Source organism: Sinocyclocheilus grahami, unplaced genomic scaffold, assembly GCF_001515645.1.
Source record: "Sinocyclocheilus grahami isolate Dianchi unplaced genomic scaffold, SAMN03320097.WGS_v1.1 scaffold1637.1, whole genome shotgun sequence".
Taxonomy (NCBI): Eukaryota; Metazoa; Chordata; class Actinopteri; order Cypriniformes; family Cyprinidae; genus Sinocyclocheilus; species Sinocyclocheilus grahami.
In genome coordinates, this window is record NW_015506816.1 from 76,498 (window position 1) to 96,268 (window position 19,771).

The 19,771-nt window shown below is 36.9% G+C and overlaps 1 protein-coding gene across 2 annotated transcripts in view; it reads left to right on the top strand.

The window, feature by feature from the left end:
- The window catches only part of LOC107571706 (SH3 domain-binding protein 4-A), a 33,650-nt gene extending 14,116 nt beyond the window's left edge, over positions 1-19,534 (top strand). Inside the window, exons 2-5 of one of the 2 annotated variants that reach the window (XM_016258035.1) lie at positions 5,260-5,455; positions 5,557-7,919; positions 18,186-18,374; positions 18,474-19,534. In XM_016258035.1, coding sequence (XP_016113521.1) covers positions 5,335-5,455; positions 5,557-7,919; positions 18,186-18,374; positions 18,474-18,698 — 2,898 coding nt within the window. In that variant the 5' untranslated portion in view covers positions 5,260-5,334 and the 3' untranslated portion in view covers positions 18,699-19,534. The remainder of the gene's footprint in view (positions 1-5,259; positions 5,456-5,556; positions 7,920-18,185; positions 18,375-18,473) is intronic. The other variant, XM_016258036.1, reaches the window with a different exon arrangement.
- The last annotated feature ends 237 nt before the right edge of the window (positions 19,535-19,771 follow it).

The window sequence follows — 19,771 nt, forward strand, 5'->3', positions numbered from 1 at the left end:
CTTTTTTTCCCCACTGTATATATATATATATATACACACACACACACACACACACACACACACACATACACATACATAATAAATGCACACAGTACACACACATATTATGTAAACTTTTATTTTGTATGCGAGTAATCGTTTGACCGCTATATATATCTTATATATAAATATATATATCTATATATATATATATATAAAACCTATAGGCCTATATATATCTATTAATTTTTATGAAATTTAATATTTGTGAATATGTATGTATAAATATATTTCTAAAGGTGCTGGTGACATGAACTTTTCACCAGATGTCGGTAACAAACCAAGTAATCCATACATACAAAGAAAGCAAAAGAAATAAGTTCAGAAATTAAGTTCTGTGTAATAAAGTAGATACAGGGAAAAAGTATTGAACACATGAAGAAAGGGAGGTGCAAAAATGCATGGAAAGCCAAGACACCAGCAGAAATCTAGTAATTAGAAAGCAATCCTGCCCCTTGTCAGTGGAAATTTATATTAGCTGGTTCATTCTCAACTGATGGCCTATAAAAAGGTGTCTCATGACCAACGTGTCACACAAGAAACATTTCATGATGGGTAAAAGCAAAGAGCTTTCTCAAGACCTTCACAACCTTATTGTTGCAAAACATACTGATGGCATTGGTTACAGAAGCATTTCTATATTTCTGAATGTTCCAGTGAGCACTGTTGGGGCTTTAATCCGGAAGTTAAAAGAACATAATTTCACCATAAACCGGCCGCGACCAGGTGCTCCTCGCAAGATTTCTGACAGAGGAGTGAAAATAATTATCAGAAGAGTTTTCTAAGAGCCAAGGATCACTTGTGGAGAGCTTTAGAAATACCTGGAATTAGAAGGTACAATTGTTTCAAAGAAAATAATAAGTACAATTTAAAATCGTTTAAAATTTGCTGCACAACATTTAGACCAGCCTGTGAAATACTGGGAGAATATAGTCTGGTCAGATGAGACACAAATTGTACTTTTTGGATGCCATAATGGAAAAATGTACCGAGACATTCTTGATAAAAATCTGTTGCCATCTATCAGAATGATGAAGATGAAACGAGGGTGGACATTCCAGCAAGACAATGATCCCAAACACACAGCCAAGGAAACTCTCATCTGGTTTCAGAGAAAGAAAGTAAAGCTGCTAGAATGGCCCAGCCAATCACCTTGAATCCAACAGAAAATCTATGGAAATAACTAAAGAGTAGAGTTCATAGAAGAGGCCCACAGAACCTTTAAGATTTGAAGACAAAATCACACCCGAGCAATGCATGCGACTAGTTTCTCCATACAGGAGGCGTCTTGAAGCTGTCATTACCAACAAAGGCTTTTGTACAAAGTATTAAATAAATTTCAGTAAGCATGTTCAATACTTTTTCCCTGGGTCATTCCATTTTATTACACATAATTTAATTTCTGAACTTATTTTTATTGCTTTCTTTGTATGTATGGATTACTTGGGTTGTTACCGACATATGGTGAAAATTTCATGTCAACAGCACCTTTAGAACTATATTTACTGAGAAAAATGTTGATGTGTTCAATACTTATTTTACCCGCTGTATATTATAATATATGTATAATATATTAATATATATATATATATATATATATATATATATATTATAAAATTAATACATCAAAATTTTACATTTTACATTAAAATACTACATATATAATGTAAAGCATATTTTATATGGCACTTTTATTTTTATTTTAAAGGTGTGTGTGTGTGTATGTATATAAAACTTAAAAATTGTCAGCCTTACATGCCAGTTACTTGATTTATTGGTTGTTGTTTGTTTGTTCATTCACTCGACTCATCCTTAGTCAAAAAGATTTTTTTTCTCTCTCTCTGAGGAATATGTTTGATAAAGAGGCTTGTAATGTCAGACTCATTTGCAATAGCTGAACCTTGTCAGGTCGAATGACCTATTCACACAGAGATGACAAATGAAGTCGGTCAATTAATGAACTCCTGAAATTAACCTCTTATGGGCTCTTTGAAATATTATCTTCCACCCACACCCCCCTGCACTTTACCTGAGTAAACCTTTTGTTTTAGAGTCAGTGGTGAAGTATGGACTGCAGGGCAGTGGAGGGAGAAATTGCTTTGTCCTCTGTAGAAGGGTCATTTATATACGAGGTGGTCATATTTACCACGTGATTAGCTGTTGGCGGAAATCCCACTCGCCTTCTTCACCCAATTAGCTTGTCAAAGTAAAACTCTTTCATATCATCATTGAAACTAATGATAAAATTGTATAACCGCAGGCCATAATGTGCCATGTTATCTCAGCTATTGTCTCAATGCCACGTTTTGGAAATGTAATAATAGTAATTCATTTGAAATGACAGGTGTTTTAACGCAGGGTGGAAGGATTGGTTTTATATGGATGTGGTAATGCCGCTCTGTTTGAATTAATTAATTCAGCCAAACACTGAGGTTTATCTGTATGAAGCTGTCTGAAGGACGATGATTAAGGAGAAGTGCTTGAGTTTAAACTCATGAGGTTTCCGCAGAGCTAACAATGTATCTAAGAGCATCTAAATTCCCTGGCCTCAAGCTTGAAGTGCTTTTCACTCATCTTCGTTGAGTTGCGTGCTGCATCCGAGATAAGAGTTCTCATGTCTTATGGGACACCCGAGAGTCATGGATTACCAGTGTTTCATGTTGTCGACGGATGGTTTGAAACATTTCTCTGGCTGAATATTACAGGGATGTTGCTATATGGGAATAGCGGGGTTTAGTTTCCCATTCCAGGTCCATTAACCATTATTTTAGTACTTTTGGGGAGGTATTGAGTGTTGCTTTGAGTTGCATTGTCATTCTGTCCATGTTGGTGGAAAATGCATGTTTAAGAACTGCTAGTGGAAGCAAAATCATCTTTTTCTTATTTACAGTATTTATTATTATTTATTTTTTTATAAAAAAGTTCCATAATTGCTAATATTTGTGTACTATGGGGATGTTGACTACATGGGAATTGCAAGGTTCATTTTCTCATTCAAGTTCCATTAACAGTTCTCATAAACTGTTTGATAAGTATTGAGTGTTGTTTTTTTGTTTTGTTCCATCCATGTTGTTTGGAACAATTTTTATTGTCTTTTGTGCTTTTTTAATGTAAAAAATTGCCTTTTTATATGTGAAAAGCTTGCTAATGTTTGTTTCTGTTTCTGTTTCTGATTTCAATTCTATTAACAGTTCTTGCAGTGCAAAACAATACTCAATACTTTCTTAAAAGTGTTAACATTGTGCCATATTGGTGGGAAAAAAGTGTGTTTTGAAACTGTTAATGAAATGAAATCATTTGTCTTTGTTTTTTTATGTTAAAACTTTGCATTTTTGTCACCAAAAAGTTGAATGTAATTGCTAAAGTTTGTGTGTTAAAGGTGGGGTAAGCGCTTTTTCAAAAACACTGTAGAAAACTGATTCGGGCCGACTAGCAAAACAAACTTGTAGCCAACCAGCAGTAAGGGGCGTGTCTACTCATGATGTGGAGGAGAGAACGTTCAGTGCACAGGATGGACATTAGCGAGCCGAGCGACAGAAAGACAGAGATGGCGGATAAAAAAACAAAAGAGGAAAAACGTCAGGAATAGAACGCAGCAGCAGTTTTCTGTCGGGAATTTGTCGTGTCGTGCTGCGCCGCATCCAGTGTAGACCATAGATATATATATATCTATGGTGTAGACAGCATCACTGATTATAATGAGTTCCATAGTATTTTGTCGTGCCGTGCTACCCGCGTCCGGTGTAGACACGGTGTAACATTGATTTTGCTTGGTTTCACAGAACTAATCGTTGCCTGGGTTGCATACGTATATGTGGGGCGGAGCTATCAAAATAGGGGCAAGAACCTTTTGGGGTAGGGGCGTGTTCGTTTTGGTGATTTCAAATGGCAATATTGGCTACCAGAAATCGCTTACCCCATCTTTAAGGTTCTGTTTCTGAGTTAAGTTCTGTTAACCGTTCTTGCAGTGCAAATCAACACTGAATACTTTCTAAAGGGGGTCATATGATGCGATTTCAATTTTTCTTTCTCTTTGGAGTGTTACAAGCTCTTGGTGCATAAAGAAGATCTGTAAAGTTGCAAAGACTAAAGTCTCAAATCCAAAGAGATATTCTTTATAATAGTTAAGAGTTAACCACGCCTACCTAAAACGGCTCATCAATTTCAAATCAAAAAACTTTCTGTTGTTGGTCTATGTGACGAATTTGCGAGACTGACTTAAACATTAGTGAAATCTGTGTATTTTTTTTTTTTTTTGCCCTCACGTGACACTCCAGATTGAGTGGATTCCCTAGTTAAATGACTGGATATTTCCTACAACTGTGAAATGTCAAGGTGTGGTCACATTAGCAGCATTTCATTGTAATTTTGTTGGCAAAAAAGGTGTAAATGTGGTTTACATCAATTTCAAATCAAAAAACTTTCTGTTGTTGGTCTATGTGACGAATTTGCGAGACTGACTTAAACATTAGTGAAATCTGTGTATTTTTTATTTTTTTGCCCTCATGTGACACACCAGATTGAGTGGATTCCCTAGTTAAATGACTGGATATTTCCTACAAAATTTGGTCAAACAACTGTAAGTGTAACTGCACATTTCAACTGCTATTCATAATGCATTGCCACAAGGAGCACTTTACCAGCAATTTGAATATGCCAGAGATTAAGTAAAGTAAAAGTGAAGGTCATAGATGGAACACATGGATATTTCAGAAGATGACAGCACCTTGATATGGCCGAAGATGCCTTAATGTAACATCTGATGAATTTTCCCTAATTGTCATCCCTTGGTCATATATTTCTTCAGTTAAACTTAGTTGTGACAACAGTGAATGTTATAAAATGAACAAAGAGCATTATTCATACTTGAGACGTTCAGAATTTACCAGCATCTGGAAATAGCTTTTCTTGACTTCTAAGCCAACAGTTTCTGACTCAACTTCTAAATAGACAACAATGCGTAAACCTCTTCCAAGACAGATTAAAAGTAATCAACTTTAAATATCTCTTAATCTCATGCAGTAGATTTGAGTTACATCTTGTCCCAGTTTGTCCCTTTAGCTATACCACACTAATCTCTAGCTACAATCTCTCTGAAGAGTTTTGCCTTAATGATCCAATAATCTGATTGCAGCGTGTCTCATTATTCTCAGTGCGTCAAGCGTTTGTCCTGCCACACAAAGCTAATCAAGACTGTCCCTGTCCTTTTTGTTTTCCCAGCAGGAAAAAATGGAAAACTGCCAGTGTTTGATTGTCAGGTTTGGAGCAATGGTGAAATAGCGTAACCAATGCAAGATGGCCGCCCACAGGATCAGAATAACCAACAACAACAATGTGCTCCCTAGATGTAAATCAGAGGGCACTCTTATTGACCTTGATGAGGGAGTGACTGAGGCGAGTCTCATAGATGTCAAAGGTCAGTTTATTGTACTGCAAATAAACTAAGAAAGCATTTGATTTGGTTGTGCTATATGCATTACAAATGAGTAATTCTTATTAATATGTTTCTCTCTACAGTGCCTTCTCCCAGTGCCTTGCGTTTGGCCCCCTCAACATCATTTGGAACTGCACGGGAAGTGGTCGCCATAAAGGATTACTGTCCATCCAGTTTTACCACTCTAAAGTTCTCCAAAGGGGATCATCTCTATGTGCTGGACACGTCTGGTGGGGAATGGTGGTATGCCCACAACAACCGAGAAATGGGATACATCCCTTCGACGTACGTCCAGCCGATAAACTATAGGAACTCATCTTTAAGTGACAGTGGGATGATTGACAATCTTGGGGACTGCTCGGAGGAGGGAGCAAAAGAGCTGGACCTGCTGGGGGAGTGGACTGGAATGTCGCTGAAGCCCTCCCTGCCTTATGACAACAACAACCCTTTCTCCATGCTCTCCTCAACCAACCCATTCCTAAATGGGTCCATGGATGATGTTCTTGATCAGAACAGCAATGAGAAGGTGAACCAATGCAACAGCATGGATTTGCTTTTGTTTGACTTGCCTTCAGCCCCCATCTCCACCACCAGCAACACAAAAGGGTACAGCAATAGTGTCTTTGATGGAACATCCACCAGCGCTGATTTTGAAGCCTTGCAGATGATTCGCAAGGACAATCCCTTTTTTCGAAGCAAGAGATCTTACAGTTTATCGGAGTTATCTATCTTACAATCTCAGTCAAATCCTCCATTGCCTTCGTCAGGGTTTTTTACAGGGCTTAAAGCTCCCTCACCGGAGCAGTTTCAGAACAGAGAGGACTTTAGGACAGCATGGCTAAACCACCGAAAGTTGGCACGATCTTGCCATGACCTTGAGTCCCTTGGGCAGAACCCAGGCTGGGGTCAAACACAACCAGTAGAGACCAACATTGTTTGCAAATTGGACAGTTGTGGAGGGGCAGTCCAGCTACCAGATACTAATATCAGTATTCATGTTCCTGAAGGCCATGTTGCAGTGGGAGACACTCAACAAATCTCTATGAAGGCTCTACTAGATCCTCCCTTGGAGCTAAACAATGACAGATGCTCGACTGTCAGTCCAGTGGTTGAAATCAAACTGAGCAGCATGGAGATAAAGTCATTCATTACCTTAGAGATGAAGGTATCCGTTGCAACTAGGACAGAAAGTCAAATGGCGGAGGTTTTGTGTGTAAGAAGTGATTGCAAAGAGGGTCCTTACTCTCCTGTTCCACAAGCTTACATTTATGGTGATACAATTCAGGTTCAGCTGGACAACTTGGAGCCCTGCATGTATGTAGCAGTTATTGTCCAGACCCAACATATTTTCTTCAATTCAACTGTTTGGGATCATATGATGAAGAAAGTTACACTGGGTCTCTATGGGCCCAAACACATTCATCCATCTTTTAAGACTGTGGTGGCAATTTTTGGCCATGACTGTGCCCCCAAGACTCTTCTAGTTAGTGAAGTTGGGAAACAAGCAAAGTCTGCCCCTCCTGTTGCCCTACAACTGTGGGGGAAGCACCAATTTATCCTTGGCAGACCACAGGACTTGCAGATAGGCATGTACTCCAACATGTCAAATTATGAGGTCAAGGCAAATGATCAGGCTAGGGTTGTTCGTGGGTTTCAGATCAAACTAGGCAAGGTGAGTCGGCTCATCTACATGATTACGTCTCGGAATGCAGATGAGATTTCTGACTTCACGTTGCGTGTCCAGGTAAAAGATGATCAGGATTGCATCCTTGCACAATTTTGCGTTCAGACACCACAGCCGCCGCCTAAAACTGGGATACGGAACAACGGCCAGAGGCGATTCCTAAAGAAAAAGGAAGTTGATAAAATAATTTTGTCTCCTCTGGCCATCACCACCAAATACCCACAGTTTCAGGAGCGCTGCATTACCAACTTGAAATTTGGCAAACTGATCAAGACAGTTATCAGACAGACCAAGAATCAGTACTTGCTGGAATATAAAAAAGGGGATATTATCGCCCTACTCAGTGAGGAGAAGATCAAACTCAAAGGACAATTATGGACCAAAGAGTGGTACATTGGATACTATCAGGGAAAGATTGGGCTTGTACATGTAAAAAATGTGCTTGTCTTGGGAAAGGTCAAGCCTATTTACTTTTGTGGGCCAGAACTTACAACCACAATGCTGATGGAACAAATCCTGAAGCCCTGCAAATTTCTCACTTACATTTACGCCTCTGTGAGGACAATACTTATGGAAAATCTGGGAAACTGGCGAGCATTTGCTGATGCTCTGGGCTATGTGAATCTTCCTTTGACATATTTTTGCAGAGCAGAGCTGGATAGTGAGCCAGAGAGGGTTGCCTCAGTGCTGGAGAAACTAAAGGAAGATTGCCTCAACATGGAGACCAAGGAGAAAAAATCTTTTCAGAAGGAGCTTATGATGGTAAGCTTCTGTGTGTGTGTGTGTGTGTGTGTGTGTGTTGGTTTGTCTGAACTGAAAACTATTGTGGTTGTGTTTGCTTTTTGAATGCAGTAGATGCCCCTGTCCTAAATTGATAACTATTAGAAATTTGTCCACAAAGTATTTGATTTAAACCCGTTTTTATGCAGTCCTGCTTATCTGCATTTTCTCTTATTAATGCTTGGGGCTAATTCTGATGAGAGTGCACTTAGCTGCTCTCTGCCGCCTTTCTTATCTGTACAGCTGTGGAAACCTGCAAGTACAGCAGCCAAAACCCTGCTTGGCTCACTCGAATGCTGACTGAAAGAAAGATTGCTCTTGTATTAGTTTTTTATCACTGGGCACAGGATGTCCAGGGCTGGTAATGTACAAGCTGCCTCTGTTTAATCTACACAATGTCCAGCAATATAAACTCTTTGGAGTCCTTAAAGGATTAGCTGATCTAAAAATGAAAATTCTGTCATCTTTTACTAACCCCTTTTGCTCATGTTGTTCCAAACCTTTATGGCTTTCTTAAATGTCAACTTAAATGTTGCTCATTGTATGGCTTTAGAAGACTGCATATGGAATTTTTTTTATGATATGAAAGGCCTCAGCCCTTCACTTTTATTATATTGAAAAGAAAATAAGTTACACTTGATTGGAACGATATGATGGTGATTTTTGGGTGAACTACTCCTTTGACTCAACCACACTATTGTTGACAGAAACACAATATTGGGAAAGAACACTGAACACAGGAAAAGCACAGCAGAGTATATTGAGAGTGTAGCTATTTCTACCTTACATACTCTTTCTACTAGCATTGACCGATATCCCATTTATAAGTAAACAGGTTAGCGCCCCACTTCTGTCAGTTCAGGGCTTGCAGATCTGAGGAGACGTTGCATGTAGAAAGATATGTGTTATCACTTGTTCAGGCTGGATAGTGAGAGAGAGGAAAGATGTAATAATTCCAGTCTTATCTTTAGCGAAACGTTAGCTTTATCTTACCTTGGATAAACAATACAAATTACATTTTTGCTACATTGCTGGGTATTTTTAAAAGTCCAAATGGGGATTCTGACTATTCCCTGACCTCAGTGTAAAAGTAATATATCCCTGACTGGAATCGCCGTTTTATCTTTCCTTTCACAACAGGCAGAGCTTTTGTTCAATTTAAATTATTCAAGACTTGAGTGGGTGGTAAGCGTCTGTTACAGGGTGTAACACCTTAGCAATCATTCTCATCTCTTTCACAGTGTTTCTGTATATTTCTCCTTGCTGAGAGGGAGCTTCATCTTTGTTTCCCCACCGTGCTTCAAGTGCTGACACATTCATCAAGTAGAGCTGTAATAATTCCAGTCTTATCTTTAGCGAAACGTTAGCTTTATCTTACCTTGGATAAACAATACAAATGACATTTTTGCTACATTGCTGGGTATTTTTAAAAGTCCAAATGGGGATTCTGACTATTCCCTGACCTCAGTGTAAAAGTAATATATCCCTGACTGGAATCGCCGTTTTATCTTTCCTTTCACAACAGGCAGAGCTTTTGTTCAATTTAAATTATTCAAGACTTGAGTGGGTGGTAAGCGTCTGTTACAGGGTGTAACACCTTAGCAATCATTCTCATCTCTTTCACAGTGTTTCTGTATATTTCTCCTTGCTGAGAGGGAGCTTCATCTTTGTTTCCCCACCGTGCTTCAAGTGCTGACACATTCATCAAGTAGAGATGAGGCTATTATTCCCAAGGTCTGACGTCATAGGATAGCCGCTTGTCTTTTGTGGGAGTGAATCGATTTTGAAATTGCAGCCTGTAGTCCCTGATGGACACACGGCCTTTCCTTGCCTCGCTCTTGCTATTATTTAGCGATTTGTCTTTTTGAGTTTGGTAATTACGCCCAATGCTTCTGAGCCTGGTGACATTTTGAGTTGTGCAGACAATGAGATGGAAGAAATTTTGCTCAGCATTAAGTCTGACAGGCCAGCTATTAAGCTTAGCATAGCAATTTATAGGTCTTTCAAGTTAATACCCATCTGTATTGTGATTTAACAATTCTGTATGCTGCCTTAGTATCCTCATTTACAGTTAACATTCCACACACGCAAATGTGCTTAGCCTAAATCCATAAATATATGACTTTTCCTATTAAGCTAAGTTTTATCAAGTCATAAATGGCAGCTTGCCACCTTTACTCAGCAAGTGGTGCATTTTCAAAGCTAGGTGGTTGGCTAGGCATTCTGGAAGCTTCCAAAGACTGAAAGAGCTTGGCAGCTGCCTCAGCCGTATCCAAACACTTCTAAAATAAAACCAAACAGCATGGGGGCACTCCAAGGCCATCAGGCTAGTAAAGAAAACAAGCTAAACTGAGCCATTTTAATGTGCTTGATTTAAATATTTGCAGTGGGCAGAACTGGGGTTATCGCCAGCTAACAGTGAGCCACCTTTTTGGGGGGTTTGCTGCTGCTTATTTTGTGTAAATTTCACTATAGTCGCATAGCCAATGCGTTTTGTTGTAAGATAGCTTATTTATATTTGTTTGTAGTAAAATTACAGAGGAGCTCTGTAATCTCTAGGTATTTCTAAAACCGATTAGATGAAATTTATCTCAATTTGCTAACAGAAAGCTGACAGTTTTGTCTCTCCGTCTGGTTTAAACTGTCCGTCTCTGCCCCTAAGGGTTAAATAATGCATTTATAAGAGATTTCCAACAGATTTTGCCTGAGGACTGTCAGAGCCCTGACATTTTTCTCAAATAGCCATGGTGTGGTGGGACACATTTTACATGCTTCTTTAGAAATCAATGTGAAACATGACCTTCACCTCTCCCTGCCCTCTGGTAGTATAGCTAAAATTTGATTATTTTTCTGACTCTTCGATCCTAACCGCAACACTTTTGACTCTCATTTTACAGTCATTATTGTAAGTGGAAGTAGTATATTGACACTTTATGTGGCTGCTACTGTATTCATCAGTATCGTGTAGCTCTATTGCGTTTCAAAGGAAAAAGCTGAGACTTCTCACTCTCTCTCTCACCTACTTGCATCCTAATTTGCATACTATCTGTTCTAAATAGTATGCAGGTTTATAATTGGCAGATTCTAAAGGATAGTATGTTAAAATGATATCAGCAAGGGGCCCATACATCTTTGGATGTTTTTTTTGTCTTGCACAACAAAAGAAAGAGCTTGTGATTAATGTATGAACTTCAAAGTTAAGAAATATTGAATATTAAAGATAGATTAAATTAAAGCTAGATGATAGAATGTTTAAATACTAAAGGGGTCATATGATGTTGCTAAAAAGAACATTATTTTGTGTATTTGGTGTAATGAAATGTGTTTATGCGGTTTAAGGTTAAAAAAACACATTATTTTCCACATACTGTACATTATTGTTTCTCGTAATAAATAACATCTCACAGCTGAGATCAAGCCGGTTTTGTTGACAAAGGTCATTCATTTCCTACAGTTACTTTTTCCCTCTGCACAATGAGTTCTGACAGCAGACATTTGCCATCAATTTATTTCCTTAACCCGCCAGACAACAAGCCACATTTACCTCACAGCTCTCGGTCAGGGCTGTCTGATCTGGTGTCTTGTGGTGCCAGCGGTGGATCTTGGCAGGTCTAATCTATCTGATGATGGGGGAAACCAGGTGATGGTAGGATGCCAAGGGAGGCCAGTATAAATCCAGCAGCTATTATTCGTTTTCCACGGCATGATAGATTCTGTGATGGATCACTTGGTAATTGAACGTTTGAGATATCATCCCATCACTCCCTGAAATTAAAGTTATTGGGAGTGAGTCAGTTGCAAATATGGGAAGATGATATCTTGAAATGATCGAGTTGCAGTATAAATATTTTCTTATGACTTTTAAATAGTTTTTCCAGACCTGAAAAAAATATTACAAATGTAAAAGTAATAGAGATTTCAGTGACACTTTTCAATAAGGTCCCATTGTTTAATGTTAGTTAATGGTCATTGTTAGTAAATTTTATTGAATGCAATTATTTTGTTACAGTATTTATTGATCTTTGTTAATGTTAGTTAATAAAATTATAACTTTTAATTATTAGGTAAAGTTAGCTTGGGTCTGTTAACTAATGTTTAACAGATACCACTTTTTATAAATGTATTAGTAAGTGATGAAGTCAACATTAACTGAGAATAATAAATACTTAAGAATTATTTCTCAGAACTTAAAGGCTACTTTAGTCATTGACATGGTGTTTTCATTCATGACACTAAACTGGAGATTCTTATAAGATGTAGTTTGTGATTAAATCTGACAGAACAAGTCTGTGAGAAGTCCAGCCAAGTCCTTGATGCTTTTAAAGTGAGTTAGAGTTAGCAAACATGGCTAAATATATTTGGATTAGCATGCTAGCATACTTTGCATGTGTGTAGCGCATTTTAGCATTCCAGAGTGTGCAGAATATCAGTGCAAACAGATGTTTATATGACAGAAATAATGGTTGTATGCTATTCCAGATCCAGTGATAGACATTGATTTTAGCATATCAGTGCATTATGGGTAATCGTTTAAGTATGTGTAGTAAGTGCATAGTAAGGGTGGGTGAAATGACCAAAATCTTATGTCATGATATGAGTAATTGTATTCCCTGTTAACGATATGCATCACAATATATGGTTATTTTTGCTTTAAATAAGGTCTTTATGAAATAAAAAATGTTGGTACCATAGAAATTTCATAAGTCTTGTCACAAGTTTAAATATCACAACAAACTAATACTATTTTTTTTAAACTCACTGAGTAATCAGTAAACGATTAAATAAGAACGAGAAACTTTTAAATGTAATTACAAGCAATAGGGAAAAAAACTACAGTAGAACAAATAAATAAGAAATTCTACATACATTGTATAAAGTAATCAAATGCATGTTCTTCTGCATATTCTTCATTGTGTAAATTAAATATATATTTCTTATTGAAGTTACAAAAGTGATTTGGTCAAGAGCAGTGAAACATTTTCTCTCTTTTGACGTTTGATTAACATAAATGACAGACAGCAGGAATATTAGACTGCTGTCACTTTAAGAGCTGCCCGGATCAAATATAATATTACACATATGTTTTCTTTCTCAGCTGTTTGCTTCCATTTAAGACTAGGGCTGTTCAAATAATCGAATGTGATGATCATGCGCATTTTGTCAGTAAAGCCGTTACTGTGATTAGTAGTAATGCGCATGATCATCTCATTCGATTATTTGCACAGCCCTTCTTAAGACCTAAATTACTGTGTTTACAAGGACACTTGCAAAGACTGGCATTTTGAGATACAAGTGTGTGCATTTTACTGTTCAAGTCCTGTAAAGCGGCAAAAATAACTGTGTTCAATACTCCTGTGTTCTATGAGCACCATCTTCACATGTGTGCAAAATTAGTTTTCTTTCGCTGCTGATTGCATTTCAACAGCGTAAAATCCCATGGTTTTTAAACCGCAATGCTTAAAAACATGTGCAAACGATATGTTTTCATGACCACGTAGAACAGCAACGTCACGTGAGCTTGTAACTGCGATAGAGACGATAATCAGAAATCTCTACCAGTATATCGCCCACCCTTTGTGCACAGTATGAGTTTTCTGGTTTAGGCTTACAAAGATGAAAAAGCTCAGGAAGTGAATACATAAATATAAGTCTATTCAGAGAGCGCCAGTTCACCAAACCATCTCTGGAAATAGACTCTTGACCCTGGGATGACTAGACGCATTCAAACAGTAAATAAACCCATTTTAGAGCCAATTCTTTCTGACTTGGAGTAAAATACCATTGAGGACTCATTTATAAAGGGAATTGCTATAAATTGTTCTTTGACAAGGAGAAAGTAATAAATAGCGCCTACAGTTCTTCACATTACTGTTCAAATCCAGTCCTGTGTGGTCCAGCTCGGTTGTGGTAGTATTCCTGAAAAAATGATTACTATGAACCAGTTTGTGAATTAAAACAAGCAGTGCAACCAGTGCAGTACGATTCCTGAAGGAATGATTCTTTTGAGGCAATCCTTTTTAGTGAATCAAAGAAATACAGTGTGACTGACGTGTTCTTATTCTTGAGAAAATAATTTTCTTTCTTTAGCGAATCGAAAACATACCATGCCAGCACTGTAGTTTGATTCCCAAACTAATGACTCTTTTGATTCTGATCTTCTTCTTTTTTTAAATCAAGACTTATAATGTAGCAAATGACACATTTTAACTTTTTGTTATTTTTGACTAAAAACAAACCACACAACCGGTGTAGTCTGAAGAAATGACTTTTATGAAATTATTCTTTTTAGCAATTGCAACTGATGTTGTAAAACCAGTTCTTATATTTCCAGGATCCACCTCTTTTGATCCAGATTTTTTTAGTGAGTTAAAGCATGTAACAAACAGTGTAGTCAGATTTCCAAGCAGATGCCTCTCATTATCCATTTTTTTTAGTGTATCAAAATCATAACCACCATAGCCAGTGTAGTTTAATTTTTAAACAAATGATTCTTATAAACCAATTATTTTTATCCAGTCAGACTAAACAAAGTTCACCACCGTGGTTTGCTTCCCAAAATAATGACTCTTTTGAACTGGTTGATTTTAGTGATTCAAAATAAAAAGCACAACTGATATAGTCTGATTCCAGAAGGAATGACTTTTAAGAGGTGATAATTTTTAGAGAATCAAAGGCACATAAAACAACCAATGAAAATAAATTCCTTAAAGAATGATTCTTATGAACCAGTTGTTGTTATTTTTTAGTGAATCAAAAACATAAAGCTTGACCTGTGTAATCTGATTCCTGAATAAATTATTCTTATGAACCAGTTCTTTCAGCAAATCACAAACATACACTTTATAAGCTGATTGTTTTATTTTAAATGAATCAAAAACACAACTATTCCCAAACTATTGATTTTTTTTATCCAGATCTTGAATAAAAACATACAGTATAGCGTAAACGATGTTGTCCTCATACGCGCAACTGGTGTAGTCCAATTCCTCAAGCAATGGCTCTTTTGAGGCGATTCTTGTTAGCGAATAAAATACATAAATTGGGACCGGTGTAGTTAAATCCCCTAACAAATTACTCTTATGAACCAAAAATCAAAAATATACAGTCTGTAAATTCGAAGCAATCTTTTGTAGAAAGGTTTACAATATGTTGTAGAGGTTACATAAATACAATTGCATATTTGAAATCTTTGCAAGTAATTATCTGAAAGACTCATCTGTCATTGATTAAAGGTTAGCTGGGATGTTGTTAGGAGAAGTAATGCAATGCTGTACATTTCTTGCAAACATTTATGCGAGGTGAGGCTTCCAACAATAAATTACAAAGCCATTTGGCAAGAAAGAAAATTACCCGCCGGGGCTGTTCGACTGAGCGTATTTTTCCCTCTAATGACCGTGACATTTTGCCATCTCATCCCAAATGTCAGGATTCAGCAGACCTCTTGGGTGCTTTCAACAAGAGTCTTCTCTTGGCCGAGAACACAGTGAGGGCGTCTGCCTGGAAGATCAGGCGTGGATTGGCCCACAATCAAATTAAAGCGTGCTGAAAGAGAGATAGAGAAAGAAAGATTGAGAAAAGCTCAGAGAAATAAGGAATAGATGGAAATTGCTTTTCCAGAAAAGCATTACAGCATTCATACAAAAGACTATTTGCATCCTGTGGTGTCAGATACTGTAGGTCAAAAAAAAAAAAAAAGATGCGCCAATTAAGTAAAGCAGAAAGAATATGTTTATAATTGGTTGCGTAGATTTGGTCAATAGAAGAAAAATACAAAAAGCCAAGGCAAAAAATCCGCACACAAAACGAAATGCAAAGTTCAAGGTCCTCATTAATATGTATTTTTATATTTTTTTATATTATATTATATTATATTAAAATAGTTATAGTATAACTAAAAATAGTATATATAAACTATATTTTGGTGCCTATTCCAAAATCCTGTTTTTAGCTTCTGTGGGCATTTTCTTGGCTTTTCCCCGCCCTCAGACTAAAGTACCTGTCATTTAGGTTTAGATTTACAGAAGCTTTCTGAAGTTGCGGTAAAGAATATTTATGCGTTCCTTAAACAAAAGATTCCACAGTGCTGCAGGGGAATTAATCTGAAGTCGCCTCACAGCTTTATCGCGCTTTTGAAGCCATACTCCCTTTTTTTCGGAAGTTTCCACCTCCCTCGTCTCACTTATACATGTACAGTATCTCATAATGCAATGAAAAGGAAGTCATCAACTTTATTTACCCAACAGGAAGGCTGTTCTCGTGATTGTATACATCTTATCATCTAGCTTAAGTTCTCCTGTGGCTCTAGTTGTGCTTTTCTTTCCTCTCTTCCCTTCTTCGGCATCAAGCATGAAGGAGAATGGGGATTACCGCTCCATTCTGCCGGACCCCAGGGGTCCCTTCTCATTCCAAACATGGCTGTGTTTGTGTGTGTGGCAGGAAACCGGGTAGGTCGGGTCCTTTGAAGGGTTCAGTCACTCATCCGTAGAGGCCACAGAGCAAAGACTACAAATTCCTGACCTTGCATTTTTTTTATGTACCTTATCCATTCTTGCTTCATGACTGGATGGATTGTCGTTCTCCTGCCACACCTGTACATTTATTTTAAAACACATTTGACTTGGTATCAATCAGATTTCACTCCTGTGGGAGGTTAGATCACTTTCTATAATGTGTGTGCTGGGAGGAATGTGAGTGTGTGTGTTATTACTGGCTGTTTTTAACTTATCTGGTTTAATTTTAAGCTGTTTTGCATGAATATATATGGTACTTAGTGTATTATATTTATTATATAGAAAAAGTTTATGAATATTTAAAGTATAAAATATTACAATACATTTCTAAAATTAATATATTTATTATTTACACAGAAAAATGGGTAATACTGTTTAAAAGTTTGGGATCAAAGTGACAGATCAAAAGACATTTATAATGTTACAAAATATTTATTTTGAGCTTGCTATTCATCAAAGAATCCTGAAGGAAATGTATCACAGTTTATATTATTTACTTAGAAAATAAAAATAATATACATTTATAATCTATTATAAAATATTTATGAAATTAATAATTTACACAGAAAAAAATTAAATAAAACTTAAAAGTATGGTGTTAGTAATATTTTTTTATTAGAAATTAATACTTTTTCTCCCCCGCAAGAATGCATTCAATTGATCAAAAGCAACAGATCAAAAGAAATTAATAATGTTAGAAAATATTTCTTTTGAACTTTTTATCTCAAAATCCTGAAAAAAAAAGTTTCACAGTTTCCACAGAAATATTTTAAACAGCGTAGCTGTTTTCAAATTTGATAATAATCAGAATGTTTCTTGAGCAGCAAATTAGAATATTAGAATGATTTCTGAAGGATCATGTGACACTGAAGACTGGAGTAATGATGCTGAAAATTCAGTTTTGCATCACATGAATAAATTCCACTTTAAAATATAATAAAATAGAAAACAGTTATTTTAAGTTGTAATAATATTTTACAATATTACTGATTTTATTTTTTTATCAAATAAATGCAGCCCTTAAGAGAAACATAAATCCTACTGATCCTAAACTGTAGAAAAGTATTATATGTGTTTATCATATAGTCTTATATGAAAAAAATACTATGTTCCCAGTATATTATCCATTATTGCATTGTATATTTTGGAATATTTCATATATTAAAAATAAATTAAAGATTTTAATCTCAATTTCTCTGTTTAGAGGGAATTTGAAGGACATGAATGAAAATATACAATAATTTATAATAAATGAATGGCAAGTCTGGCATACATGTAAAAACTGCTTCAAATTATATAGAAATTCAGTTACATGGTAAATATCCCATCAGGCCTATTTGTGTCAATACGTTATTGTCCGTTATGGTGCTAGAAAGATCTCCAGTCATGTTTTGAAGACCTCAATATACCACCCTATAGAAACAAGTTTCATCCTAATAACCGTTCTAATGAATCTCTTTAATGGTGTCATTATGAGATATAATGAACATTTTATGCAGGGCCAGAGGGCAGCAGTAATGTTAATGGTGTTGCTTGTGAAATATAAATTAAAAGACAAACGTTTAAGGGCAAGTGTGACTTAAAATATTAGTGAAATTGCAGTGCAATTTTTTTAACTTTGTGTGAAGCTGATAAAGATAAAATTTTAGTCCAGCAAATGTACAATGTTGGCCTTTTTTGTTATTCTTGTATGTTTGTAGATGCTTTAAAAATGTTCCTCTTTCTGTCTCTTACTCAGGCTCTTTTGAAGATCGATTGCCAGGGCTTGGTGGCCCGACTCATAATGGACTTTGTGTTGCTGACGACGGCAGTGGAAGTGGCGCCTCGCTGGAGGGAACTCGCTGAAAAACTCGCCCACGTATCCAAGCAACAAATGGAGGCCTACGAGGCTCCACACAGAGACAAAACCGGGATGGTGGACAGTGAGGTGAGGACACAAAACCTCCTTTCAGTATAGAAGAGTACAGTTCATATTTGTGAATTCGATGAGATAATATAATCTCCATTTATCTGATCTCCATTTTAGGCCATGTGGAAACCAGCCTACGACTTCCTGTTGACGTGGGCCGCTCAGATCGGCGACAGTTACCGCGACGTCATCCACGAACTGCACATGGGCCTGGACCGGATGAAGAATCCAATCACCAAACGCTGGAAACACCTCACCGGCACGCTTATCCTTGTCAATTGCCTCGACTTGCTCCGAAGCTCCGCCTTTAGCCCCGCCCCTCAGGATGACTTCGCCATTTAGCTCCACCTCCTCACAATTCAGTTTCAACATCACCTCAGAAGACTGTACTGAACTTTTAATGGATGTACACTTTTCTACGTCATCATCAGCTGTGAGTTTACCTCAATCCAATAGCCTTGAGGACTTCCTGTTCCCACCAACGCCCATATAAGGGTATGCGGAAAGCCAATAAAGCCAAAACACAGAGTGTTTTAAGTGTAGCTATTTTTTGAGATTTCCGAAGGCATTTTTATCAGTTTTCTTCATTGCGATAACTATATTTTTTATACCAGATGGCAAAAAGGAAATTTTTACAATCACTTTGGCATTTTTCAAGAACAGTTTTTTCCAGAAAAAGCAGATTACATCTTTGTTCATTACTGAAAACGAAGGTCTATTTTGTGATGTCACATTTACCCATGTTTGTCTTGGTCTGGAGGTTCTGTATTTCGTTGCCAAATACTCAAGCCTTCCACATTTGTGATTTTATTCCACTGATTTGTTGCTTCAGTTGCTTTGCACAAGAAAATGGATTACTAGAAACATGAAACACTACAAACTGGTTACATGAGAGGAAGGAGCATATGGCTTGTTAATGAGATGGTAAGTTCAGACTGTGGCCCATGTGTGTTATCCCTTCAAGCTTTTGCAAAATTTGCGAAGTTTGCATTTGTGAGACCAGTTATCGCACCATGTACTAGCTAGGTATTGTTTCAGTTGTGAGTCATTCATTCAGTGTTTTTGTCAAGTAAAAACAAATGCAGTCAGATGAATAAATTAACAGATCATAGCATGATTTTATTTATGTCTATGATGATTTTTTTGTTCTACATTTGCATTTTTTGTACCTACAGTTTTTCCACTTTTAGACTTTTATGTTCTTTTTAAAAGAGCTTTTTTCTCCCCCCTTTTGTTTTTTTGGTTTTGAATAATAATCATTTATTTTACGTCCTGTACATGTCAAGGAGATTTTGTGCTGTTTTTTGGAACAGCATGTAGGGAAAAGTGAATCTATTTAAAATATATATTCTGTGATATAGAGTTCTGTCACATTCATAACTTGTTTTTGTGTTAGCTCTTTGAGATGTTTGAAG